The sequence below is a fragment of the Plenodomus lingam genome (assembly GCF_022343315.1).
Source record: "Plenodomus lingam strain CAN1 chromosome Unknown contig_5, whole genome shotgun sequence".
In the NCBI taxonomy this organism is placed as follows: Eukaryota; Fungi; Ascomycota; class Dothideomycetes; order Pleosporales; family Leptosphaeriaceae; genus Plenodomus; species Plenodomus lingam.
Genome location: NW_027093957.1, coordinates 398456 through 422979, shown reverse-complemented (window position 1 = coordinate 422979; position 24524 = coordinate 398456). Strand labels below are relative to the sequence as shown.

Here is a 24524-nt window from a genome sequence, read left to right as displayed (position 1 = left end):
AGCTTGACATGTTGAGCATACCAGACCGACAGACTGTCTTACATGTGCTTGCGTGTGCTTGCGCCCCACTAACCTATTTGACGTCATTCCTAACATAGCAACTTGGGCTTCCACTTCTCTTCAATGTTTGCTACTCCACAACAACACCCCACTTTCGATCTGACTAGGCTTGCATTCTAATCATGACAAGCTGGGCATCAAAGTTGCCTTCGTTTGGGCAGTCGAAGCATGACGAGAAGGATGAGACGTCACTGACCACGATCCTCACGGCGGAGCAATGTGCCGACCTTACATTCTTGATAGCAACCATTACTGCTAGCATGCGGCAATCTTTACTTGATATATTCACAGCCGAAGAGACGCCATTGGATCCAAAGGAGAAGTTGATCGATGCCTCGACGAATCTTGATCAAGCCGATGTTGCGAAAGAAAAACTCAAGAAGGAGAGGAGGGTACGGGAAAACGATGCTCAAGAAGAGTTAGCACAGCCTGAGGTTCAAGAACTGAAGACAGAGATGTTGAAGCACTTTGATGGGTGGCGAGGCAAGGTCATCTCTAGGGTCGGTGAGATCGTCAACTCGCGCGAGAAAGCTAAAGAGCAAACACGGCACGTGGAGGGTAGAGAAGTCAGACATATCGTCAAGAAGGCCGAGACTAAGATGACTGCCATCAGTAGCTTGGATGCAAAAGCTGTTGACGAAGATACGGTGTTCAAAGAACAGTATCCTCCTGTGACGAATGCTCTCATGCAACTGGACGAGAGCAAAAGAGCGCTTACATTGCACTCTTTGGTCCTGATCCTCCTCAGTCTTGAACATTACTCGGCGCATTCGCGTATTCTACTCCTACATCTTACAAGCTCATTCAACCTCAGTCTCTCTGTACTCAAGAAGGACGAAGAATCTGTTGCACAAGGCCTACTAGAAGCAGCATCCCAACAGCTCAACGCTGATGCTGAGACGAAGAAAGCAGCCGAGCAATCCAAAACCTCCCGGAAATGGAAAGTTGGCCTAGCAGGTGTTGCTGGTGCAGCTTTGATTGGAGTCACTGGTGGTCTCGCTGCTCCGCTCCTCGCAGTAGGCGTTGGAAGTGTTATGGGTGGGCTTGGTCTTGGGGCCACAGCTGCAGCGGGATACCTCGGAACCCTTGCCGGATCATCAGTTCTCGTGGGTGGACTCTTTGGTGCATATGGTGCCAAGATGACGGGGCGTGCTATGGACAAATACGCCCGTGAAGTGGAGGACTTCGCATTCCTTCCTATTCATCACTCTCAGGACCCGGCGCAAAAAGACAATGGCTCTCGTCGTCTCCGAGTCGCGATTGCAGCATCTGGATGGTTGCGTGAGCCCGAAGAGGTCAGTAAACCGTGGCGATATATTGGCAAAGGTACAGAAGGCTTTGCTCTACGATGGGAGCTTGAAGCTCTCCTCAGTCTCGGCCACAGTCTAGAGAGTTTCGTCACCAGTGCGGCATGGGCTTTCGCAAAGAAAAAGATTCTGGAACAAACCATCTTCGCTACTCTAACTGCTGCACTCTGGCCTCTTGGTCTTCTCAAAGTCGCAAGCGTTCTTGACAACCCTTTTAGCGTAGCAAAGTTCCGCGCTGACAGAGCTGGTGAAGTCCTCGCTGATGCTCTTATCAACAAGGTACAAGGTGAACGCCCTGTCACACTTGTTGGCTATTCCCTCGGTGCTCGTTTGATCTACTCGTGTCTCCAAAAACTCGCTGAGCGCAAGGCCTTCGGACTCGTTGAGAATGTGGTATTTCTCGGAGGTCCCTGCCCGTCAGACGCGCCAGATTGGCGACGCATTCGCGCCGTAGTCAGCGGTCGTGTGGTCAATGTCTTCTCAAAACAAGACTATATCCTTGCATTCCTCTACCGTACGTCTTCCGTCCAACTCGGTGTTGCAGGTCTCCAGCCCATTCTGGGAATCCACGGCGTGCAAAACGTCGATGTCAGCGAGCTTGTTGACGGCCATTTGCAATACCGCTACTTGACAGGCTCCATTCTTCGCAAGATCGGCTTCGAAGACGTGGATATAAACGAAGTGGAGCAGGCTGAAGCAGAAATGGCAAAGCAGAAGGAGAAGGAGGAGAAGGAGAGGCGCAAGAATGCAGGAAGCCGGAGTGAAGGCGACGAAGAGAAGGAAAAGGAGAAATTGGAGACGGAGGTTCAGCAGAAGAAAGAACAGAGCTTTATGCAGATTATGCAGAAGAAGACGCAGAATTTGAAAATTGGAGGGTTTGTGAGTGGGTTCGGTGGTGGTGGGGCCAAGGCGGATGCGGGTGTGAAGGAAGGGCAGGAGCAGAAGGTGCAGAAACAAGCTTGAAAGGCTGTTAAGATAATGCTTGTAGATCTGGTCACGAGATTTTAGAATGAACATGTTTAGGTACAAATATTGTTGAATCCTTAGCTATGGAGTGTGGTTGCTGCACGCGGATACTAGTGAAATGTCATGTGACATGATTCCCCCACACCAAACGCTTGATACCACAGGATTGCATAGAGGAACATTGAACAAATACCCTAGCGTTACATCACAATACAGTATAATACCACGAAGTCAAGAGAAAAAGAAGGCGTGGAGTCATGTGATATTTTTGAGCAAATTGGATGTTACACTGGGATCAACCCACATGTTGGCTTTGCTCATAGCAAGCATCAGCAAGCATCTGCTCACTCACTGTAAAATCGGCCATCGTGCCACTATGAACATGGCGTTGACTATATCAAAATAACTACATCCACCCCAACAGCTTTATTGAGACTCTTGGATTCTTCTCTATCAGGCTGGCGTGTGCCTGAATCGCACTTGGACTTTAATTTAGTGTCAGTGACCATATATGGCCTCTTCGGGCCAGTTTGTTTGGGAAGGGGCATAACCCTGTGCCGGGCAATATATTAGACAGCTTTCCAAACGTTTCTTGTTCCCGCCAGAGCATTACCATTTATTTGAACAGTGGATCGTGTGGGGAAGGACTACTAGCATTAGAGGCCGCACATGCTCGATGAGGTATCCTGATGCTTGGCCAATGGTGATGCAAATAGGTGATTTTTAGTAAATGCGTTCTTTCTCGTGAGCAATTTAACGTTTCAAAAGATGAAAAGGGCCTGGCTTTGGCGACACGAAGTGGCGGAGCTCTGGGTGGGTGGTGGGTGGGAGAAGTGGCTGCATGCCATGTTGCACCCCCGTACGCTTGGCGGGCTGACCAGTCGAGCACTGATATATCTGGCGGACCTAGCATTTTCATGCACCCCTCCTCTTTCCCTCTCCACCACAGGTATCGCATCTTCCCGTATTACCCGCTCTTACGCAACTCTGTATTCTTTGGATTGGCTTCTGGTATTTTCTTGTGACTCGTTTTATATTCTTTGGCTACAGTGAAACAGCTGTCATTCACCCTGTTGTCGTCGTTGCCTTCGAATCAGCAGAGCAGCAACAGGGAAGATTCCGGAGGATCCCATAAGATGTTGATGCTCGACGAGATAAACTATAACTTTCAGCCTGTCGATGTGCAGTGCCGCCCCGTGGCTGGCCCATTTTCTGTCCGTTTACCGGCGTCGACCAGCAGCGGTATGCGTGTCCAACCTGAGGGCAGAGACAGGACCATGTCTCCGGGTTTTCCCCAAATGGAACATCGGCTAGATTCACCAGAAGCCGATGCCTATCGCCGCTCATCTTCGCCTCACCGTTACCGATGGCCACTACTGGTGCACCATCAGGCGGCCGTCCACTCACCAGGCAATTTGTTCTTACTTCCATATAGTCGTCAGGAAGTATACCAGCGCGGAACTGGCCAATGTATTGTTGAAACCCGCGCACATTCATCGAAGGCTCACAACGTCAGTCTGCCAGAATTGGCAGACCATGACCGGGACCGGATTCGATACTCATCAAGCGTTCTGTCGGTGCATGGGTACAGACCTCATCACTCTCCAGTAGTCATTCACCAACACGAGAATCTGACACCAGCTGAGAATGACTTTGTTCTCTATCCACCGAAAATTCCGTCACCGTATGAACCAGAAATTGAACGATCCTGGGAAATTCGCTCTCCACAGTCATCAGGACGACCTCAAGCACCGCGACCAAGGCGGCTGCCCACACCTGAGCTGGAAAACTTTGAAGAAGTGGGTTTCTGTGATTGTCGCAACTGCCATGTAGTCGAGGACATCTGTAAGCAGTGTGGCTTGGAGATAGACCCTTTTTCGAGATAGACGTTGTGCACATGGCCTGAGCCTCCTCTTCAAGATCATTGAATGTTACTACCAATATGTGCGCCTTCAGTGATGATGGGGAGGCTACGTTCCTGACGCAACCACAGGATTGCGTCATGGGTGTCGGAAGTATAGTCATTCTTGTCATAGATTACGCATGCTGTTGGCCATTCGCATAGCCATGCCAATATCTCCTCCACGCGGGTGCTACCCAGCTCGGATCACTCCCGATTTGATGGTAGCATAAGCAAAGTGATATTCCTCGATTGTCTTTTGACCGGAGCTTGCTGTCTGCTATACTGACGTCGTTTATTCCATTGGCTCGCAGGGAGATAAGGAACTCAATTGCTCTCATTGCAAATCGTGATCCAGATTTTGCGGCGTAAGGACAATGACGATGCATAAGGGTACTTTGAAGGACGTCGTGGGGAGATGTACCATGTAAAGCCCCATCCTACCAGTTTGGACCAAGAAGCGTGGGTGAGATAGGGCCAGAATGGAAGTTATGTACAAACTGGTTTGCATTCTCGTGCATGTGTACCAATGCAAAGATTTAGCTCATTAGAGCTATCATAGGACGTTCATTCCTGCGGACGCTCGCTCTCGACTACGAAGTATTTGCCAGATTTGCGTTCTGCAGAACCAAGAACATCCCAGTTCTCAACATCGCTAGCGTCCACAGGTGTCGTGTCCCTCTGTATGCGCTTATGGTGCACCCCTATGACCTTCTCCTTGCTCAACGCCTCCTTCAGCGTGTCCAAGGAGATAGTCTGTTCCTCTTCTGCCTGCTTCGTCTCGTCTCTCAGAGCTCGCAATGGCGTCACATCTGTTGTGTCCACCTCTTGTATCTTGCCCACAAAATGCAGTTGCGCTGCTAGCGTTTCCAGCATCTTCTGCTCTTGTTCAGGCGACTCTGGTGGCGGAAGCGCTGACAGCCGGAGAAGGTGGTGAAGTTGCTGTGACGAGACACGTGGGGCATCGGGCGCGCGCGTTTTAGGTGGTAAGAGCGATTCGACAGACCATGTTGGCGCTGAGAGAATCTTTTCAAAATTGGCCGGATCAAGGCCATTGGGTTCATGTACATTTGCTGCCTTCTCTGGATTTTCGCCAGATCTTGCTCTGGACATGCTAAACGAGCGTATTGGCCGAAATTGTACAGACTGCCACATGCTCCTTTGGAATCGAAACGCGTGAAGAGAAGCCATGTCGAAAAAAATCTGATTAGGGTGGCTTTGCCAATGGGGTAATGTGGGAAATTTATCAAGTCAAGACATGAGGATGTGTCGAGCTCAGTAGAAGCCGGGAAAAGCTCAATATGTGTAAGATGAGCTGGTATGGTGTTTTCGGCAATGCCATGTCGTCAACTTCGGAAGTGTACGTTGGTATGGAGCTAGTATTGTTGCGGGATAGCCTGCTTCAGCCTTCACGTACGCGCACGGGCGTTGGCGTGGGTCGTCATTGCTTTCGAGACACATACTGCAACCACTTGTTTCGACCATAACTCTCAACCACGTCTGCCTACCTTATTGACTATTTTCAGTTTCCCTTCTCACAGGCAAGAATTATCACCGTTATTGCTGAATATCGCAACCATGGCCGGCGACCCACGAGCGCTGCTCCGTCAGGTGGGGCTCACTTTGGGAACTCAGCCACAAGGCAGATAGCTGACATCGTGGTGCAACAACAGGCAGAGACGTCTTTGCAGAAGGCTTCTGGGGGGTTCAGCTTCTTTGGGGGCCGACAGGACAAATGTAGGCTCAGAGGTATCCTTTCAAGGCCGCAACTTTATTGATGCACGTGACAGATGAGGCGGCTGCTGAGCAGTTCATCGCTGCAGCGAATGCTTTCAGAATGCAAAAAATGGGTATGTGGTATGAAGTTTTGATATGATAGATTGCTCATGCATACACAGGCAAGGAAGCTGGTGAGGCATTCGAGAAGGCAGCATCAGTTCAGCGTGAACAACTGAACGAGCCCGATGATGAGGCGAACACACTCACAGAAGCTTTTAGTACGTTAAGATCGGCCCTTCTGATATCACAAAGCTTATGAAGTAATATAGAGGCCTATCGAAAGGATGACCCAGAGTCAGCTGCAAGGTGCTTGGACAAGTCGATCGCGCATTACTGCAGCAAGGGTAACTTCCGCCGTGCTGCAACTCACAAGCAGAACCTTGCCGAACTCTTTGAGAATGAGTTGGGCGACAACACTCGTGCAGCGGCCGCATACGAGGAGGCCGCTGGCTGGTATGAGAGCGTAAGTTTATATACATCTGCCTCGGCTTCATGCGGAATACGGTAGATTACCATACTAACAACTATACAGGATAATGCCGAAGTAATATATGCCCAAATTTTCTTGAGTTTCGGATAAGACTAATGCATGAAAATAGGCGCTTGCTAACAAGCTGTGGCTGAAAACTGCTGATCTCGTTGCACTCGAGGGTAAGGACTACTACAAAGCCATCGAACTGTATGAGAAGGTGGCAAAGACATCCATACAGAATAACTTGATGCGATGGTCTGTCAAGGAGTACCTTTTGAAAGCCGGTATCTGCCAGCTATGCACAGGTGATCAGGTTGGCGTAAACGCAGCACTCGACAGATACAGAGAGCTCGACCCAAGCTTCGTCCAGCAGAGAGAACACCAGCTTCTGGTCGATTTGACCGCCGCTGTCCAGGAAGGCGACCAGGAAATGTTCGCCGATAAGGTATGTAGCCCTTTCGCACCTACACCCTTTACAAAGCTAACACAACCCAGCTATTCCAATATGACCAGCTGAGCAAGCTGGACAAGTGGAAGACTACGCTCTTGTTGCGCATCAAGAATACCATTGAAGAAACGGGTGAAGATTTCTCATAGGCTATAGTTCATATGATTCGGCGTTTGTTTGCACATGCGATATCTTGCCTCCGCGCTCATCAGTTAGACATGTACTTGAATCAAGCCTTGTAATGTCTCCTAGTATCTGGTGCCTCATACCCCTTGAACACCTTCCAACCCTTTGATTCCTCTTATCACGACCAAACGTTACTTGTGTCGATGTTGCGCTGTTTCTCACATCATTGCATCCCTGTTTTCATTCGCACTCTGGCAGCAGAAATTTCTGGAACTGTTTTGCCACGTCGTGGCCAGACGGATTCGTTGCCATCTATAATGACAGTTATACTGCGCGCTGACTTTGCCGAGTCGACGTTTGTCAGGGGATGAGAAGCCAATTCCTTTCCTTTGTATTTGACAAGCCAGCTTCTGAATGTGAAGAGCGTTTGCAGATGACTAGGGGACTGTCGCATGATTCATTCACCACGTAAGGTGTGTTTGGAGCGGTACAGTCGAGTTTTGGTCAAATTGGATTTTTCTGTTCCTGGAGCTGGAGGAGGAGACTATGCGTGTACGGGTTACAAGTAATGGGATGTGATCAACTTTTGACCAGTGAAGTATGCACCTGGAATATCAGAAGAATTGATATACATGTAAATAGTGATATTTTCAGGCACAGTCTAATGCTACATACAAAGTGCGATGAGCAGCATCTATAAAAGAACAATGTCAAAGACGTTTAAATTGTAAGGGGATGGACATCAATCTTATTCCCAGGAGGAGTGTCATTTATCAAACATGGTGTTCATACGAGGCATGCATTTCCCTACACACCAAGTTTACAACTCAATGTTCTCAACAAAGGGTTCAAGGCGCTCCTTGAGGTCCTCGATCGTCATCTCCTCACCATCCCAGAAGACCTGCTCGCCGCTAGCAGCATTCTTCGGGGGGATCAGGACGTCAGAAACGACCTGTATGACGCCATCGCTAGCAACACCATCGTGCACAGTGACGCGGGAGAAGCCATTGATACGAATGGACACGAAAGGTCCGTACCGGGCAACGTCGACGGCGAGGTATTTGTCGCTGAGCACAGTGGGGAGATCGTAGTGGTAGTATGGTGGACGGTTGGCAGCTTTGGCATCCTTGTTGCCAGTGTGATCGATGAATGCGTCAGTGTATAGTGTCTGGTCAACGACGATGTGGTATTTGAGAAGCGCTTTCAGGTACTTCTCACCGTACTTGCTGAAGAGAAAGGCGTTGACGCGGGGACCAAGCTTCTGGAAAGCGAGGTTGGAGGGCGCGAAGAATGTGCCGCCTTCGTGGGGGTAGTCGGTGCTGTTGATCTTTTCCCATAGACCGGTCTTACCGAGAGCAAGTTCTAAGGTGCTGAATTCGCCGGGGAGTAGGTTGACGATGGCAGCGACGTTTGGTGGAGGGACGAGGAGAGAGTCGAGTCCGTGGACGACACCGTTGGTGCCGAAAATATTTACGGCTACGAGACGGCTGTAGAAGTTGATCGCGGGCCCCTTGAGTGTGACACGAACGGTAAGACGCTGCTGGTGCCCGAGAAGGTGCTCTGGAGTGTAGAGCGTGGGGATGGTGTAGCTCTGGAGCACACGGGCGGCGGGAAAGAAATCATCAACGACATGGTATAGAAGAATGTCTCTAATAGCCTCCTTTGAAGGCTTGTGGCCATGTTCAGGGATTTTCTCGAAGGCCTCATCCGTTGGGGCAAAGACAGTGTAGTTGGCCTTGGTGCTATTCAGTAACTGGACGAGATCGTCGTATTCGTTGATCAGCTTAGCGAGCTTTGTGGTGTACTTGCTCTCATTAATGAGCTCGTACACAGTTCGATTGGGCTTTCCATGATCACCACGGTCGGGCTTGTCATGGTGAGGCTTCTTGTGATGTGGTGGATCATCCTCTGTGGGCGGATGAGGGTGCTCCTTGAAGTCGATAACGCTGTCATCGAACGACGAGCCTTCCAACCATGATTCAACGTCGCAGCCAGTGTCATGAATCTTGCTGTAGATTTCCTTGCTAGCATCCTTGATTTTGCTGAAGGCATCATCGAGAACGTTCTGGGCATTGTCGACAATCGACCTGCTCGATTTCTCAAGATCTTGGAAAACCTGAGCGTCAGTGATAACAAGAGCGGATGCCAAAGGCAAAAGCGGTACGATGCGTGTGAAGCGCATGATGCCAAATGATTAGATGATGCTCGAAGAGAAAGAGTAGTAGAGCTGGGGATAGATCAAGATGTAGGTTCCAGGCAACTGGATGGTAAGATGAATCGATTACAACACCACTGGGTGGCGATTATGATGAAGGTGGAGCGCTCGGCAACGATCCGATTGCACAGACAAGGACTCAAAGCGAACAAGGTGGCGGATAGAGTCAAGTTAACGACACAACACAACTTCGCATGCGTGATGATATGACCGATCAAACACAAGTACGAAACCTGGGGTGTTTAAGAAGTCTTCTAAAGTACATCGGAAGCTCATCGAGCACCGAGGCCGAATGTCTGACAGGCTGCCATAACGCGTGTCTGTCGGGGTCCGAGTGCGGGGCTGTGCGTTCACTGGTCGTAGACATGATGATGACGCAATGCTAAACTACCGTCACAATAACGGCTTACACAACGACATACCAGCCAATCCGCACGCCATTCTATGGCTAGCATGGTACTAGAGAAGACGAGAAGTGTTGAGAAAGATGGTGTCTCTTTGGAATCGAAGATGAAAAATAAGGACCTAAAGCATCGGTCACGTCACGTGGTCACGTGGGACAGCATTCATGTTGTCTTGGGTTCAGAAAGGGCAAACAGCAACTGCACCACTACTACTACTCTAGTTGGCTTATGCGGGACCAAGACTTGTTCTATTTGATCACTGACAAAAAAGGGCCCTTCCATCGTCACGCTATGAGGTCTTAAGGACCGTGTCCTACTGAGACTAGATCGCTGCAAGCCTGTCCGTCATCATAACTTACTTCATGGTGCTTGTTCCCCTGAGTGCGTTTGGAAACATGACAACGCTTGAGAATTGCGGACAGTCGATTGGTGTAAGAGAGCAGCTCCATTCTATACCAAAATCAAGCGTTACCAAGCATTGGTCAACCTTTGACGGTAGGACCCCTGCTGAAATTTGTATCAGTTACCATGGTACGTTCGTAAGAATGCGCAAAAAGTGTCGTCATGTTCCTCAATCAAACAGGTAGAGCAAAAGCGTGCCTTCCTGCTCAATCTGTCGAACACTTTTCAACTCGCAAAATCCCCTCCCTCCCTCCAAATCCCGCTATTCACACAATACATGTACAACAATGCCTCTCGCTCGCCGTGTTGATCCAGATCAGTTTATCGAACACTCTGCGGCCATCCACTGCACAAGGCTGCTGGAAAGAAGGGTCGTGATCGAACAGTCTCTCATATTACGCCATACTCCACTCGCTATGCATTTGGTACCGAGCTGTCCACATTCAAGATTCCAGCAGAAGGAGTCCCAGCAGATGTTGTTCATCGATTACTCAAGGATGAGCTTGGCCTAGATGGACGACCTAGTCTGAACCTAGCCTCTTGCGTAGAAACTTACATGGAGAAGGAAGCAGAGCAACTTATGGTAGAAAACTTGTCCAATAACATGCCAGATGCTGATGAGTATCCAGCCATGATAGATATGCACACACGCTGCGTCTCTATTCTTGCTCATCTCTGGGGTGTGCAAAAGGGGGAGAAAGCCATTGGCTCGGGGACGACAGGTTCCAGCGAGGCCATCCATCTTGGAGGACTGGCAATGAAGAGGCGCTGGCAAGAGAAGCGTAGAGCAGAAGACAAGGATACGTCCTCACCCAACATCATCATGGGTGCCAATGCCCAAGTGGCGCTAGAGAAGTTTGCCTGCTACTTTGAAGTTGAGGCTCGCATTCTTCCCGTGAATGAGGACTCATCATACCGTCTGGGCCCCAAGCCAGTCAAGGAGAATATTGACGAGAACTCCACTGGTATATTCGTCATTCTTTTGTCGACATGTACCGGGAATTATGAGCCTGTTGAAGAGATCTCCAACATCCTTGACAAATACGAGAAGGAGACTGGAGTGGACATCCCAATCCATGTGGATGGAGCTTCGGGGGCTTTCATCGCGCCATTTACACACGCAAAAGCTGGTAAGAAGTGGAACTTCGAACCACCTCGCGTGAAGTCTATCAACGTCAGTGGGCACAAGTTTGGTCTGGTGTATGGTGGTGTTGGCTGGATCATCTGGAGGGACGAGAGCTATCGACCAAAACACCTTGTCTTCGAACTACACTACCTTGGTGGCACTGAAGATTCGTACAAGCTCAACTTCTCACGTCTAGGTGCACAGATCATTGCGCAGTACTACAATCTGATTCACCTCGGCTTCTCCGGATACCGTAACATCATGGGAAACACATTGGCCAACGCGCGTCTGCTGAGTAGAGCACTCGAGTACACTGGCTGGTATCGTTGCGTTTCCGATATCCACCGTAAGAAGGGTGATTTGAAGTATGTCAAGGGCAAGGCCCAGTAAGATGAGGATGATACGAGTGCGGGTTACAATGCCGGTCTTCCCGTCGTTGCTTTCACGCTCACAGACAACCTCCACAAGAAGGAGTTTCCTCACGTCAAACAAGAAGCAGCCAGCAATATGTTGCGTGCGAAGCAGTACATCATTCCTAGTAAGTCTAATATCGCAATTCGCTGGGTAAAATGGCAATTGACATGTACAGGCTACCCCCTGCCGTCAGGTGAGGTGAAGATTGTATTCTCAGAATAGTTGTACGCGAGAGTTTGCCTCTTGACATGATCGATCGCCTAGTGAAGGATATCATCAGCATGACAGAGCTACCGATGAAAACGGACGCAGTTAATCCCGCTGCTTTTCAACCTTCGTCGGCTAGTATTGAACAGCAGCACGCAAGCCCTGGTCTGCAGAAGAAACACGAGCACAAGGCGAAGAGGCCATCCCACAAGAGCGTGTATCGGGCAGTATGCTGAGTTTTGATGACGAACCCTACGTGGACACTGAAATCACCACTGCTGGTGCGGCATGATCTTACGAGTAGCACATGTACAAGAGTAATGTACGAAATCGAAAAAATCGTTCCCTGTAATGAAATCTGATCTCTTTGGGAAGGCCACAGGACGACGAATACGACACGAAGCTACACGACGTTGCGCAGATGAAAGAACTGCGGAAGAACTGCCCAATGATTTGTGCAAACACATACTCCAGTCAGTGGTCATGACGCCAGCTGCCTACAACAGTCGAGATGAGACTTTCTTTGTTCCTGGCGCAGGCTCAGTGCGTGCTGTATGTAGACTAGGTAGGATCTGTGCGATAGCTGCGATCCTTGCGGATGGCCTAGCCACTATCGACAAGTCGTACAATCAATCCATCTCATGCAAGGACTGGGCAAGAGAAATGCTACTGCAGAAAGTCGCCGTGGCCTTTTTCGTGATTCTATCCAAGTGGGCCAAATCAAAGACAGTGTTTGCGCAGTACCGGTATGCAGCCACTTCTGATCCTAGCCCAGCACCTGACAGTCTCGCATACTATCCTGTGTGTGTATTAGGGTGACTTGGTTGGCAGGTGAGCTACCATGGTCCGCTTCCGTGTGTACAAGAATGGCCCACGCATGCCACGTGCACTTTCACCATTGACCCCGTGTCCGTCTCCCTGGAGTTCTTTGTTTGGTGTCGAATGCATGGTAGCGTTCGTTCATAGCCGGGTTTCGTGCCCGAAGAGGCCCGGAGAGGCCGTTGGAAATTGAGAAGGGGAGCGTGCGTCTACGTGTCTCGATACCTAGTACTTACATGGCATATGGTACCGGTACGTAGAGTATGCCTCTCGTGCTCTACCAAGGCGACACAGCATAAAGAAGCACAAGCTACCTGCCCACTGATCGGTCGACTGTGTATGCGAGATGGAAAGCAAGCCAGACTTGTGGCACGCCCATGGCATCGAGTCAGCCAAATGGGGCCCAGCTCCACGTGTTCCCGCACGCCTGAATCGCACACGATTGCCGTCTGCACTCTTGGTCGATGCATATCGAGATCAGATCAGTGTTGCTGCCAGGTTGTCGATTCGATTTGCGCGCCCTGCGTCTGTGGGTCAAGGTCGGCGGCCAGGCAGGCATCTAGGTACTTGGCGTAGTATGTACATCGTTGTAGTACTGTACGTACACTACTACTACTACTACCAAAGTCTAGTACTATGCATGCATGTATCATAGTCGATAGGTAGCTACTATAGAGTAGAGTAGAGTAGGTAGCTGGCCTGGGCTCGATGTGGGCTTCCATGGTTGACACTGGCTCCACACTAGCCCTCAATCGGCCTGATGATGGACACTCCCATGGGCGCACAAACACAAGACAAAGTCGCGATCTCGTCGACTCTCCATGACAGCACGACCATCGCCAGCCAGCAGAGTTTTGCGCCACAGCATCGCGGCCCGCCCGCCCCTCTCCCCTTCAAGTCCCTCCCCTCCAACTTGTAACCCCCCAAGTCGCTTGTCCGCTACGTTCCTGCAGCGCTCGGTGGCCAATGGCGGCTCTGCGCCCAACCAGCTACCCACGTCATATCCTGGTCGGAGAGGCTGCCAGCAAGCATCACCATTCACCAAACCCTGTGCCGGATCTCTCTCCTCTAAGCTCTTGTCCCCCCCCCCCTCCCCCTCTCCAAAAGCATCTGAGCAATGGCCTGGGTGGAGATAGTCTGACGGAAGCTCCGTTTGTCCTTGCCTTCCATCATGCATGTCATGACGTCTCACGTGTCGTGGTGTGGTGTCTCTGTCCCTCTCCCGTCTGCTTAGGTAGCACCGCAATGCTCTTCACACTACTACCCAGCACGCGCATCTAGCTGGGATTTATGAATCGCCTTACTTTGATGTTGCGCCGCAGTTGCTCCTGGCCGCTGTGCAACACCACCTGCAATATCCTTCTCTGTTCCTCCTGCCATTCATGCAACTTCACCACTTCTGGCGAAAAGCACTCCACCATGGCCGTTGAGAAGCCACGCATCCTCTTGTATATCCTGCGTCGCGACGTTCGCCTCTCCGATAACCCAGTATTCCATGCTGCTTCGCAACAAACACGGCTCAATACAGCAGCGGCTGCAAAAGCTGCAAACCCATCTCCCCAGTCTGATCGGCGAGGGCGCGATGACTCGTTGACCTCGGAACATGCCAGCACAGATTTCACCCACCTCCTACCCGTATACGTCTTTCCCGCCAACCAGGTCGAAATATCTGGATTCCTCTCCAGCCCTTCTGACAAGAATCCATATCCTGAAGCTCGCAGCCAAGTGGCCAAAATATGGCGAACTGGTCCTCATCGCATACGCTTCATGGCCGAGGGAGCCTGGGATCTGAAAAGGAAACTGGAGAGTTTGAAATGCGGATCAGGTCTGGAAATGAGAGTGGGAGCAATCCCTGACGTAGTATCCAATATTCTTGAATGGTATTCGAAGCAAGAGGATAGCAAAGGCAAGGTAACTGGAGTATGGATGACCGACGACGACGGCACAGAAGAGAAGAGCGACGAGAAAACCTTGAAGTCACTCACAGAGAAGCATAGGGTGGACTTCAAGGTATACAGAGATGAAAAATATTACGTTGATGAGTGCGTTATACCTGCACTCGTACAATTCCGAGTCTAAACTTGGAGAGAAAACTGCTAATCCACCCCAGCCGTGATTTATCATATAAGAACATCTCAGAGTTACCAAACGTCTACACATCGTACCGAAAGGCCCTCGAACCGCTGCGTGATCGCCCACGCAACGAATTTCCAGCACCGACCCAACTCCCACCATTACCCGAGCACATTCCCCCGCAACAACGACCATTCACAATTCCCGATAATTTAGATGCATTGCTGCAAGCGCTGTCATCTCCACTCGAGAAAGACCCGACGTATACCTTGTCAGAGCCACCGAAATACCCAACTGATGTTCAGTCTGCACATCCCTTCGCAGGAGGCGAAACATCAGCGCTTAACCGCGTCTCACATCTCATCTCATCTGGGGCTATGAGCTCATATAAGGAGACGAGAAACGGCATGCTTGGCCTTGATTTCAGTACTAAACTGTCCGCATTTCTTGCGCAAGGACACTTGACGGCAAGACATGTGCATTGGGCCATGTTCGATTTTGAGGAAGGCAGGGGTCCTGGCAAGGACGTCAAAGGCTACGGCCAGGGCGAGAATGCAGGGACCGCAGCCGTTCGTTTTGAACTTCTATGGAGAGACTACATGCGCCTCTGCATGCGCAAATTCGGCGATCGAATGTTCCACTTGTACGGTATTCAGAATCAAGACGCCAAAGACGGCAATAGACCACAGATGAAGAAGTGGAAGAAATTGGATGGATCTGGTGGTGCAGGAGACGACCCGAAGCAAACTTTGGAGGCCTTTACTAGATTCCGCTCAGGACGCACCGGCGTTGGTCTCATTGATGCGTCGAATCGAGAATTGTTCGTTACAGGATACACATCGAACCGAGCACGACAAAATGTAGCTTCCTTTCTCGCATCACACCTGAATATTGACTGGCGCATCGGCGCTGAATGGTACGAATGCTTCCTTACTGATTACGACTGCGCAAGCAACTGGGGTAATTGGCAATACGTCGCCGGCGTGGGCAACGATCCACGGCAAGGCCGTGTGTTTAACCCAGTCAAACAAGCATTCGATTACGATCCAAAGGGCGAGTACATCAAGGCATGGGTTCCAGAGCTACGAGGCATCAAATTGACCCGAACGGTGGGCAACGGCAAAGAAGAAGTCGACCAACAACGACTGATGAATCTGTTCCAAGCGTGGAGGCTGAGCGACTGGGAAAAGAACAATCTAGGCCTAAAGGGCGTAGAATGGGTCGAGCAACCATTGACTAAGATTCAATTCACAGTAGGGCGCGGTCGAGGAGGTCAAGGCGATAATAGGCCACGAAGAGGAGGGGGTGGCGGACCTGCGTGGCGAGGAAGAGGAAGGGGTGGCTCAAGTCAAGGTCCAAGTCAAAACTACGGCCACGGCAGCCATGGCTACGGTCAAGGGCAAGACCGGAATTACTCACAGGGAGGCTATAACCACTGCCACACAAGACATGAACAGGGCCCCACGATAGTGAGCAGTGGGTAGAGAGCACCGGCATGTTTGTCGTTACCTTTGGATCAAACTTGTACAGTGTGACCTTCTACTTAGTGGAGTTTATTTATTGACGTTTAATTCTGGCGTTTGCGAGCATCTTTTCATATCGGCGCGTACTAGAAAATGCATTTCATCCGTACCTATTTTAAACACTCGGTCTCACCATTCACAATGGGTGTCTATGACCGATCTATTTTTAGCCTGGACCATCTCGGACATGGCAAGTTGCATTGGCAAACTCTCTGAGTATCAAGGCTGTTTCCAAGAGCCCTAATGGATACAAATTAAAAGTGCTTGATTTCGACTCAAGTCATCAAAGCCCCTTTTTGGGGGTTTCATCCACAATCATATATCGTATCCCGAACTGTGAAACTCTCCTTCCGTTTAGTAAAAAGGGCCGCGGTCCCACTCACCGCCGTGCTTATCGATAGCACACACACCTATCCAAACATATCCACCAGGCCAAGGCGAACACTGTTTGCCAATTGCAAACTACAATCGCTGTAAACCAGTTGCTTGAGCGGTCACATCTCCTTTCTTCTTCTCGCTATACATTCGCTTTTCGTTTACAGCAACGTGTACACACACACACACACTACCATGTCATCAACCGACTCGTCAGGCCCGCTCTTCAGCTCCGACCTCATCTCCCCCGAAGTCCTCAAGGCGCTGCCCGAAGGCTACAGCTGCCGCCCATTGGAGAAGAAGGACTATGCGAATGGTTTCCTCGATGTATTAAGGGTGCTCACTACCGTTGGCGACATCACCGAAGAGGTATGCACATAACCCTCTTCACCCTTAAACCTCACCCCTCCCCGCTCCCGGCCCTGCACATGCACTTCCCACTTCCCGCAGAGCGTATCCTCTCCGACAACTAACCCAACCTGTGAAATACCACCAGCAATGGAACGAGCGCTACGACTGGATGGCCAAACGAAACAACGAATACTACCTCCTCTGCATCACCGACTCGTCCTCTGCCATCGTCGGCACCGGCGCCCTCCTCGTCGAGCGCAAATTCATCCACCAACTCGGTCTCGTCGGCCATATTGAAGACATCGCCGTGGCCAAGGACCAGCAGGGGAAGAAGCTGGGGCTGCGCATCATTCAGGCGCTCGACTTTGTGGCGGAGAAGGTGGGCTGCTATAAGACGATTTTGGACTGCTCTGAGGCGAATGAGGGGTTCTATGTCAAGTGTGGGTTTAAGAGGGCTGGGTTGGAGATGGCGCATTATTATGGGCGGTGAGGGGGTTGATGTGCAGGATCGGGGTGGGGAGGTTTTTGGAGAGGGTGGTGGGGGAGGATTTGGGGGTTTGCATTTTAGGCGTTTTTCCTATATCAGGTGAGGCTTGGCCTGGGTGGACTATCTGGAGGATGGGAGGGTTATGCTTATAGAGGGATATCGATGGTATAGATGTTTTGGTAGAAGCAGCCAAAAATATATATTCATATATATGTATGCTTGCCAGCAGAAGAATCAGCTCTTAAGTTATAGTATCCATGGAACATGACATGGTCTGCTGAGTTGAGAGATTCATAACGGTATCAGTCTTTCTCTTCTATTCGTACAGATATTTAGAGTATTAGAGTTGGGATTCTGGACGATGTACTGGAGTTAACTGCATTGTGAAACGGGAACTAGTTGACACATCTAAGGTACCTAGAGGTCGATTTTCTCGCTTCGTCTCCACCACCAATTGCGACATCTTTACTTTACCATTGACATGATGAGAACAGCTTCACAACACTACAAATAATTTTCCTTGAATCTGGAATATTCAATTAATTTTCTAAAATTTACCCATCTACGAGCATCGGTTGAGGTCCAGATTGCAGAGGAGAGCGCACCTGCAAGAAAAGAGCTATAATTGTAAATCATGAGCCAGAACATAGGGGAAGCTGAAATCGACATCGACGTCTCAGAAAACACCATCAAAAGGCAATCCACGAAAGAATCAAAGAAACCAACCGACAAGCCCACGATCAAGGATATCCCAGGCCACCAATTCCAACCCCACGACCTCTCCACCGCGCCCTCCATCCCCTCTGACCTCCCCCCAGAACTCTGGACCATTGTGCAATCTTGCCCCGCAAACTTTACCCCAGACTTCTTTCTAGACACTAGTCGCAACCTGCTCGAAAACCCCAATCTCACAGCCTCTTCCTTGTCCCGCGCCGAGCTATCCTACACCAGCTTCACAGATGCAACCTTTAACCCAAAGGCAACCACACCGGAAGATCTGGCCAGTATAGTGAAACACTTGCGCCCGGAATGCCGACCACGATTGGTAGAAGGTGGAATCCCAGGATATGAACTCGAATGGACGGTGGTTAGGAAATTGATACCGCGGAATCCAAATCTCGATGCCACGTTGATGCAGACATGTCATTTATACATTTCGCACCGCGACATCACCATCAGCTATCCCACTGGATCCACCACCACCACTGAGACCGTGAAAGCAGACCGCTACATGATAATCTACATCCCGCACGCCACCACCCCAGACCAAATCCCATACTACCACCCCCAAGTCTCCGCCCTAGCCATGCTCTACACCTACCTCCCTACCCACACGCCATCATCCTCCCTCCTCCCCACCCCAGGCCACCTCTCGATCCACTACCACCTCTTCCCCGCCCACACCCTCACAACACGACTCTCGCGCACCGCGCTCAAACTCGCCGAAATCATCCACAAGCACTCGCGCGGCAACAGCGGCGGCTACCAGAAGCGCGTCCACCACGACCAGATTGTGCCGCAGAAGCGGTTCCAGGATACGTATGCACGGCTCAAGAGATGCTATGCGCGGCGCTTGATTGAAGGCTGGGTCGAGCAGACGCCGGCGGAGAAGCATGTGTTTGAGGATCTGGGGATTGCTGCGTTTTTGATCGAGGTTTGGGTGGATATGTATGCTGAGCAGTCTGAGCCTAATTCTCACTCGGCACAGTGCAGGGCCGTAGTAGCAGAGCCATGCGTTGCTGAAACAAAGCACACGAGTGTCTCTGTCGCTGCTACCAAATCCGCCGCCGCCAAAGGAAAAGGAGAAGAAGAAGAAGAAGAAGAAGAAGAAGAAGAAGAAGAAGAAGAAGAAGAAGAAGAAGAAGAAGAAGAAGCAAGAAGACAACAAACCCTCATCGCCTCCGCACAGGCAAACTTCCCAGGCTTCGTAGACATTGGCTGTGGCAACGGGCTACTCGTCTACCTTCTCAACGCCGAGGGCTGGCACGGCTGGGGCTTCGACGCCCGCAAGAGAAAGACTTGGGATACCTTTCTTCCTCCTCATACTACTACAACGGCGCAGGACACGGAGGCAGATACACCGGGGGCCCAACTCGTCAGGCAAATGCTTCTTGTCCCGGAGATCCTTGGTAGTGGGAACGAAGCTTTTGCCGGGAAAGAGGGACAGGCGAAACCAGAGGAAGAAGATGAAGGACGAGGAGGAAAAGACACCACAATACCACCCCCAACACCCACCCACAACGGCATCTTTCCCAAATCCACATTCATCATCTCCAACCACGCAGACGAACTCACACCCTGGACCCCTCTACTCGCCCACCTCTCCTCCAGCCCCTTCCTCGCCATCCCTTGCTGCAGCCACGACTTTGGCGGCACGCGGTTCCGCGCCCCGGCTTGGGAACAGTACATGGGTGCTGACAAGGCTGCGGTGACGGCAACGACAACAACGACGACGACGACGCCCAAACAAAAGAACAAACTCCCATCTGCATATGCCAGTTTAGTGTCTTGGGTGTGTCATTTGACAGAGGCGGTTGGGTTTGCGGTCGAGAGGGAGTATTTGCGGATTCCGTCGACGAGGAATGTGGCGGTCTTGGGGCGGAGGCGTGTGGATGGGCATGGGCAAGGGCAAGGAGGAGAACGAGGTCAGAGACTGGAAGAGAAGATGGGGTTTGTGAGGGCGTTGGTGGAGAAGGAAATGGGCAGTAGCACAACGATTCAGCAAGTCGGGAGCATGTGGATGAGGAGCGGTGGATCATTGCTCAAGCCATCCAGGCCAGGCCATTAAGGTAGCAGTGTAGTCAAGTTACGGAGACGGACATGAACATGTATTACAAGTCACGTCACAAGAAGCGGTCACTGAAATTGGGTATCATTGAGAACAAGGTCGCTCAAGACTGCAAAATCGCAGCTCAGACGAGCAATACATTCGTAGTATCATCCGGTCATTGCGCCGTATGTCACCATATCCGGTCCCATTTTGGTATGCAGTAAAGGCCCAATAAGAAGAAGATCCCACGGCACCTTGTGTATTCCTCAAGCAAGTTTCAACCGCTTAGGAAGCAGGAGCAGCGCCACGTCCCCGACCGAAGCCACCACGGAACTCGGGTTTGAACTCGCCAGGGGCAGCACCCTCGGCCTTCTCGCCCTGGTCACGGCGGCGGTAACCGTCACGGTCACCGCCACGGTCGCCACCACGTCCACCACGGCCACCACCACGCCTCTCACGGTCCTCACCACCACCGAGCATACCCCGGGGAGGAGCAGAGCGCTGCTGCTTGATGTGTGTCTGGGGCACAATTTCGGCGGGGAGGTGGAGCCACTCGCGGAGGTAGTCGAGACCCTCGGGGGTGAGGGTGTAGTAGTAGTATTGCCACGAGAAGCGGGTCTTGAGGTAGCCGCGCGAGGTCAATGACTGGCCTGTTCATGATTAGACTTGGCTGACCCATGAGCGTCTATGGGTTTACTGACAAGCCTTGATGACGAAAAGGTTCTTGGTGTCAATGTCGCCATGCTTGGGAAGGTTGAAGTCCTTCTTTGCGACGAGAACGCCCTCTGTGGTGACCGTGTGTCAGCCTATCCTTATATGCAGCAAAGCCGCCAAAAAAAGTGTAATTGTGCCATAGCCATGGCTCGAGTACGGGGGGTTAACTAACCTCGGAAGAGGTATCTGGAGGACAGAATGTTAGCAAATTTGCTCATGATATGGGTATATGGTAGATCAACGAGGGATCAATGGAAAGCTCGAAGTTGCATGTTCGCATGTGTGCGTATGCAGCGAAAAGTCCAGCCCAATTGCGCCGTCATGTTGACTTGTGTGGAGGGGAACTAACTCGTGAATCGCTTTGCGATCGGCCTTGGGGATAAGCATCTTGGAAAGTTGTGAGTGATCTCGGTGATGCTGCGAACAGGTGTAGGTGGTCGATGAGGAGCAAATATCACAAATGCTGGACCCAAGTTGGATTTCGTCGTTGCCGTGGTCTTGGCGGCCGTTAAGCGAGCGGACCAATGATGCGCTCGGTCACGTGCATGAGTGCTCAGGGCCTAGACTAGTGGCATCCCCATCAATCTTCCACCTCCGATCGACATTCGGCCCTCATCGACCAACACTCACTATACAACGAACACCAAAGGACTACTACTCCACGCACAACCGACCCTTCTTTTCTTATCTTGCGCCCTTCAAACACACTTCAGTCTGCCGGCCAATATGGACAACGCCATGCAGTCTCCAATCACGGTCATCGTCAACAGTATCAAAGGGCAGGACATCGCCTTCCCCGCAGAAAAAGATGCGCCTCTCACCTCCATCTACGACACACTCTATGAACGCGCGCCCTGGATACAAAACTCAACCTACATCCTCACCACAAATTCGCGCCGGACAGTTCGCCACGATGCTGCGCCCGTATCATCACTCCTCTCCTCGCCGTCAGACACATTCCTCTCCCTCCGCCTGACTGTCCCTCTCTGCGGTGGCAAAGGTGGTTTCGGATCTATCCTGCGTGCACAAGGTGGCCGCATGTCATCGCGCAAGAAGAAGCAGGGGGACGCCAACGGATCATCTCGTAATCTCGATGGAAGGCGACTGCGCACGGTCGCAGAGGCCAAAACGCTCGCCGAGTACCTAGCTATCAAGCCGGAGATGGAGCAACGCGAAAAGGAAGAGCGGAGAAAGAAATGGGAGGACATTGTAGAGAGCACCGAGCGCAAGCAAGAGGAGCTGCTACATGCTGGTGGCAAGGCGCGATTAGACGGCAAGTGGCTTGAAGACAAGGAGGAAGCGGAGAACAAGACCAAGGAGGCGATTGAGAAGATGCTGCTTGCGCAAATGGTGAGCTCCGAAGACGATGACGAGGCCGACTCGAAACCTGCAGCTTCTGCGTCGAAACCCGCTCAGCAACGTCAAATGTTTGGATGGGACGACGAGGACGATGAGTTTATGAGCGATAGCGAGGATGAGGATGAAGTTTCGGAGGAGGATGTGAAGCCGGTGTTTGAAGGCAAGGGCAAAGCTAAAGCTACTTGAGATCAGATAAGAACTGAAAACATACACAGCACACTAATGATTTCAGCACAGCAGCGTGGTCAGGCGTTAAGAGATTGATAATCATTCCCAAATAGATACCCAATCCAAATGATGAAACTATTTCAGAAACACATCTAACTTCGGCTGCCCGAATCTGCACTAAACACAACTACCAAATATCCTTCTCAGACTCAACTCTGACCATCAAGACTACACAGTTACAACGTATACGGCTCCTGCTTCCAACTCACCCGCCTCTCATCTCTCATTCGATCAAACCTCACCACACTCTGCAACAGCACCTGCGCCCCCAACGCACAATCCTCCTCCTTGCAAAACTCCCTCGGATTATGACTCACGCCCTCCCTACACGGGACGAAAATCATACTCGTAGGACAGCGTTTACTAGCATACACGCTATCATGGCCCGCACCAGATGTCATCTCCATGACCAGATTGCTGCCCCTGGGACTCTTCGGTGAGGAGAGGACATGTTGCGCAGACTGGCGCACAGCGGCAATGCAATCAGCGTGGAAGTGGGTGGCCGGGGAGGAGAAGTCTTCGATGATCTCGACGCTGAGGGGGAGGCCAGGTGTGCAGCCTGCGTTTGAGCCGTCGACATCTTCGCCGGCTGCGATTCGGGGGAAATCGCGCTCGATGAGCTGTTGCATCAGGGATACGGTTTCGTCCTTTGGTGAGCGGATGTCCAGGCTGAAGGAGACGGAACCTGGTACGGTGTTTGTGGAGCCTGGCTTTAGGTTCAGAATGCCGGTTGATGCTAGGGCGGCATTCGCAGTCGCCAGCCGATGAGAGTGGAGGATCATCTTGCTGGCGGTGAGGAGCGCATCGGCTCGAGACTTGAGATCTGTGGTTCCGGTGTGCGTGTCTCGGCCTTTGACGTTGATGGTGAACCATTTGTACGCCTGTACACCAGTCACGATGCCAATCTTCTTGTTTGCCATCTCAAGCAATGGACCTTGCTCAATGTGCAACTCAAAGTGTGCAGCCATTGGCATTGCCTCGTGGCTCGCAGGAGTGCTTCCCAAGTAGCCGATCCGCTGGAGTTCAGAAGCCATGGTCGCAGTCCCGGGATGTAGCTCGCGGAGGTTGTGTGCAATCTCAAGAGGGATCGAACCAGCCCAGACACCAGAGGAGACCATGGACATTGGGAAGCGAGCACCCTCTTCATTAGTCCAGTTCACAACACCTACAGGATACTCAGTCTCCGTCCAATTGTCGGCTAGTACGCGTAACATTTCAACGCCTGCAGTAACTCCCAAGATTCCATCATAACGTCCTCCAGATGGTTGCGTATCCAAATGACTTCCCACAAAAGTTGGTGGTTTGTCGTTTCGCAGTCCGGGGCGAACGGCAAAGGTATTTCCCATGGAGTCAATGGTCACCTTGCATCCTAGCGCTTCTGTAGTCTTCACAAACCAGTCTCGAGCAGCCTTGTCAGCGTCTGAGAGGGCAAGACGAGACATGCCCGTTTCGGTTTCCTTGCTGGAAACCATCAGTTATATGAAAATAGAATGCGCGTCTTGACATACTCTCCCCATCGCTCTCCTGTTCCCCATTGACAAGTATAATGTATATCTTCCATCAACCGAGACTGGTTGACTTCAAGGTCCTTGAGATGCTCATCATTCATCTCCTTAGTTCGAATATGGCATCTTGGCGTAGAGGTAAAGGCCCTGACTTGACTGCATCCTAACTTTGGGAAGGATCGACATCTCACAGAGGGGGCGGGGTATCGTCGACTTGCAATGCGCAGAGTAGGCGCGATTCTGCTGAGAGAAGATTGCATTGTGTATGTGTAGAGGAAATGTAAGAAGCGGTCATCATTATCACAGGATGGAAAAGGATAACGGCATCTTGAAGGATCAGATGGTATGACATGTGCCTATGGTCGTGGGGGAAAAGTGGGGGGCTGTGAACGTGATAACAAGTCCCAACCTACCTAGTGCGGGCGTATCCCGCGCTTCTTTCCGACGGACGATACCGAATTCCAATCGCTTGCAACTCGCATTGGTTGAATAGA

The 24524-nt window shown here is 51.1% G+C and overlaps 13 protein-coding genes across 13 annotated transcripts; 9 read left to right on the top strand and 4 right to left on the bottom strand.

The window, feature by feature from the left end:
* Positions 1-182: 182 nt before the first annotated feature.
* On the top strand, positions 183-2330 carry IAQ61_008780 (uncharacterized protein; the record flags this gene model as incomplete). Its single annotated transcript, XM_066098122.1, has 1 exon — positions 183-2330. The coding sequence occupies one exon, from the start codon at positions 183-185 to the stop codon at positions 2328-2330; it is 2148 nt and encodes a 715-aa protein (XP_065951761.1).
* Positions 2331-3109: 779 nt separating this feature from the next.
* IAQ61_008779 (uncharacterized protein) lies at positions 3110-4219 on the top strand (the record flags this gene model as incomplete). The annotated part of the gene is made up of 2 exons (XM_003836367.2): positions 3110-3344; positions 3392-4219. The coding sequence occupies exons 1-2, from the start codon at positions 3180-3182 to the stop codon at positions 4217-4219; spliced, it is 993 nt and encodes a 330-aa protein (XP_003836415.2). The 5' UTR covers positions 3110-3179.
* A 581-nt stretch (positions 4220-4800) lies between these two features.
* On the bottom strand, positions 4801-5346 carry IAQ61_008778 (uncharacterized protein; the record flags this gene model as incomplete). Its single annotated transcript, XM_003836366.2, has 1 exon — positions 4801-5346. One exon carries the CDS (start codon positions 5344-5346, stop codon positions 4801-4803), a length of 546 nt encoding a protein of 181 aa, XP_003836414.2.
* Positions 5347-5690: 344 nt separating this feature from the next.
* Positions 5691-7233, top strand: IAQ61_008777 (uncharacterized protein). The gene is made up of 7 exons (XM_066098121.1): positions 5691-5844; positions 5907-5970; positions 6024-6083; positions 6132-6230; positions 6282-6475; positions 6612-6929; positions 6980-7233. Exons 1-7 carry the CDS (start codon positions 5812-5814, stop codon positions 7079-7081), a joined length of 870 nt encoding a protein of 289 aa, XP_065951760.1. The 5' UTR covers positions 5691-5811; the 3' UTR covers positions 7082-7233.
* Positions 7234-7878: 645 nt separating this feature from the next.
* Positions 7879-9240, bottom strand: IAQ61_008776 (uncharacterized protein; the record flags this gene model as incomplete). The annotated part of the gene is made up of 1 exon (XM_003836364.2): positions 7879-9240. The coding sequence occupies one exon, from the start codon at positions 9238-9240 to the stop codon at positions 7879-7881; it is 1362 nt and encodes a 453-aa protein (XP_003836412.2).
* A 799-nt stretch (positions 9241-10039) lies between these two features.
* IAQ61_008775 (uncharacterized protein) lies at positions 10040-11595 on the top strand (the record flags this gene model as incomplete). Its single annotated transcript, XM_003836363.2, has 2 exons — positions 10040-10208; positions 10400-11595. The coding sequence occupies 2 exons, from the start codon at positions 10040-10042 to the stop codon at positions 11593-11595; spliced, it is 1365 nt and encodes a 454-aa protein (XP_003836411.2).
* A 582-nt stretch (positions 11596-12177) lies between these two features.
* IAQ61_008774 (uncharacterized protein) lies at positions 12178-12645 on the top strand (the record flags this gene model as incomplete). The annotated part of the gene is made up of 1 exon (XM_066098120.1): positions 12178-12645. The coding sequence occupies one exon, from the start codon at positions 12178-12180 to the stop codon at positions 12643-12645; it is 468 nt and encodes a 155-aa protein (XP_065951759.1).
* A 1419-nt stretch (positions 12646-14064) lies between these two features.
* Positions 14065-16202, top strand: IAQ61_008773 (uncharacterized protein; the record flags this gene model as incomplete). The annotated part of the gene is made up of 2 exons (XM_066098119.1): positions 14065-14706; positions 14775-16202. The coding sequence occupies 2 exons, from the start codon at positions 14065-14067 to the stop codon at positions 16200-16202; spliced, it is 2070 nt and encodes a 689-aa protein (XP_065951758.1).
* A 266-nt stretch (positions 16203-16468) lies between these two features.
* On the top strand, positions 16469-17493 carry IAQ61_008772 (uncharacterized protein). Its single transcript, XM_003836361.2, has 2 exons — positions 16469-16985; positions 17113-17493. The coding sequence occupies exons 1-2, from the start codon at positions 16812-16814 to the stop codon at positions 17455-17457; spliced, it is 519 nt and encodes a 172-aa protein (XP_003836409.1). The 5' UTR covers positions 16469-16811; the 3' UTR covers positions 17458-17493.
* A 595-nt stretch (positions 17494-18088) lies between these two features.
* Positions 18089-20242, top strand: IAQ61_008771 (uncharacterized protein; the record flags this gene model as incomplete). Its single annotated transcript, XM_003836360.2, has 1 exon — positions 18089-20242. One exon carries the CDS (start codon positions 18089-18091, stop codon positions 20240-20242), a length of 2154 nt encoding a protein of 717 aa, XP_003836408.2.
* A 267-nt stretch (positions 20243-20509) lies between these two features.
* Positions 20510-21325, bottom strand: IAQ61_008770 (40S ribosomal protein eS10; the record flags this gene model as incomplete). The annotated part of the gene is made up of 4 exons (XM_003836359.1): positions 20510-20874; positions 20926-21009; positions 21111-21124; positions 21288-21325. 4 exons carry the CDS (start codon positions 21323-21325, stop codon positions 20510-20512), a joined length of 501 nt encoding a protein of 166 aa, XP_003836407.1.
* A 339-nt stretch (positions 21326-21664) lies between these two features.
* On the top strand, positions 21665-22483 carry IAQ61_008769 (uncharacterized protein; the record flags this gene model as incomplete). Its single annotated transcript, XM_003836358.1, has 1 exon — positions 21665-22483. The coding sequence occupies one exon, from the start codon at positions 21665-21667 to the stop codon at positions 22481-22483; it is 819 nt and encodes a 272-aa protein (XP_003836406.1).
* A 218-nt stretch (positions 22484-22701) lies between these two features.
* Positions 22702-24134, bottom strand: IAQ61_008768 (uncharacterized protein; the record flags this gene model as incomplete). The annotated part of the gene is made up of 2 exons (XM_003836357.2): positions 22702-23986; positions 24034-24134. The coding sequence occupies 2 exons, from the start codon at positions 24132-24134 to the stop codon at positions 22702-22704; spliced, it is 1386 nt and encodes a 461-aa protein (XP_003836405.2).
* Between the last annotated feature and the right edge of the window lie 390 nt (positions 24135-24524).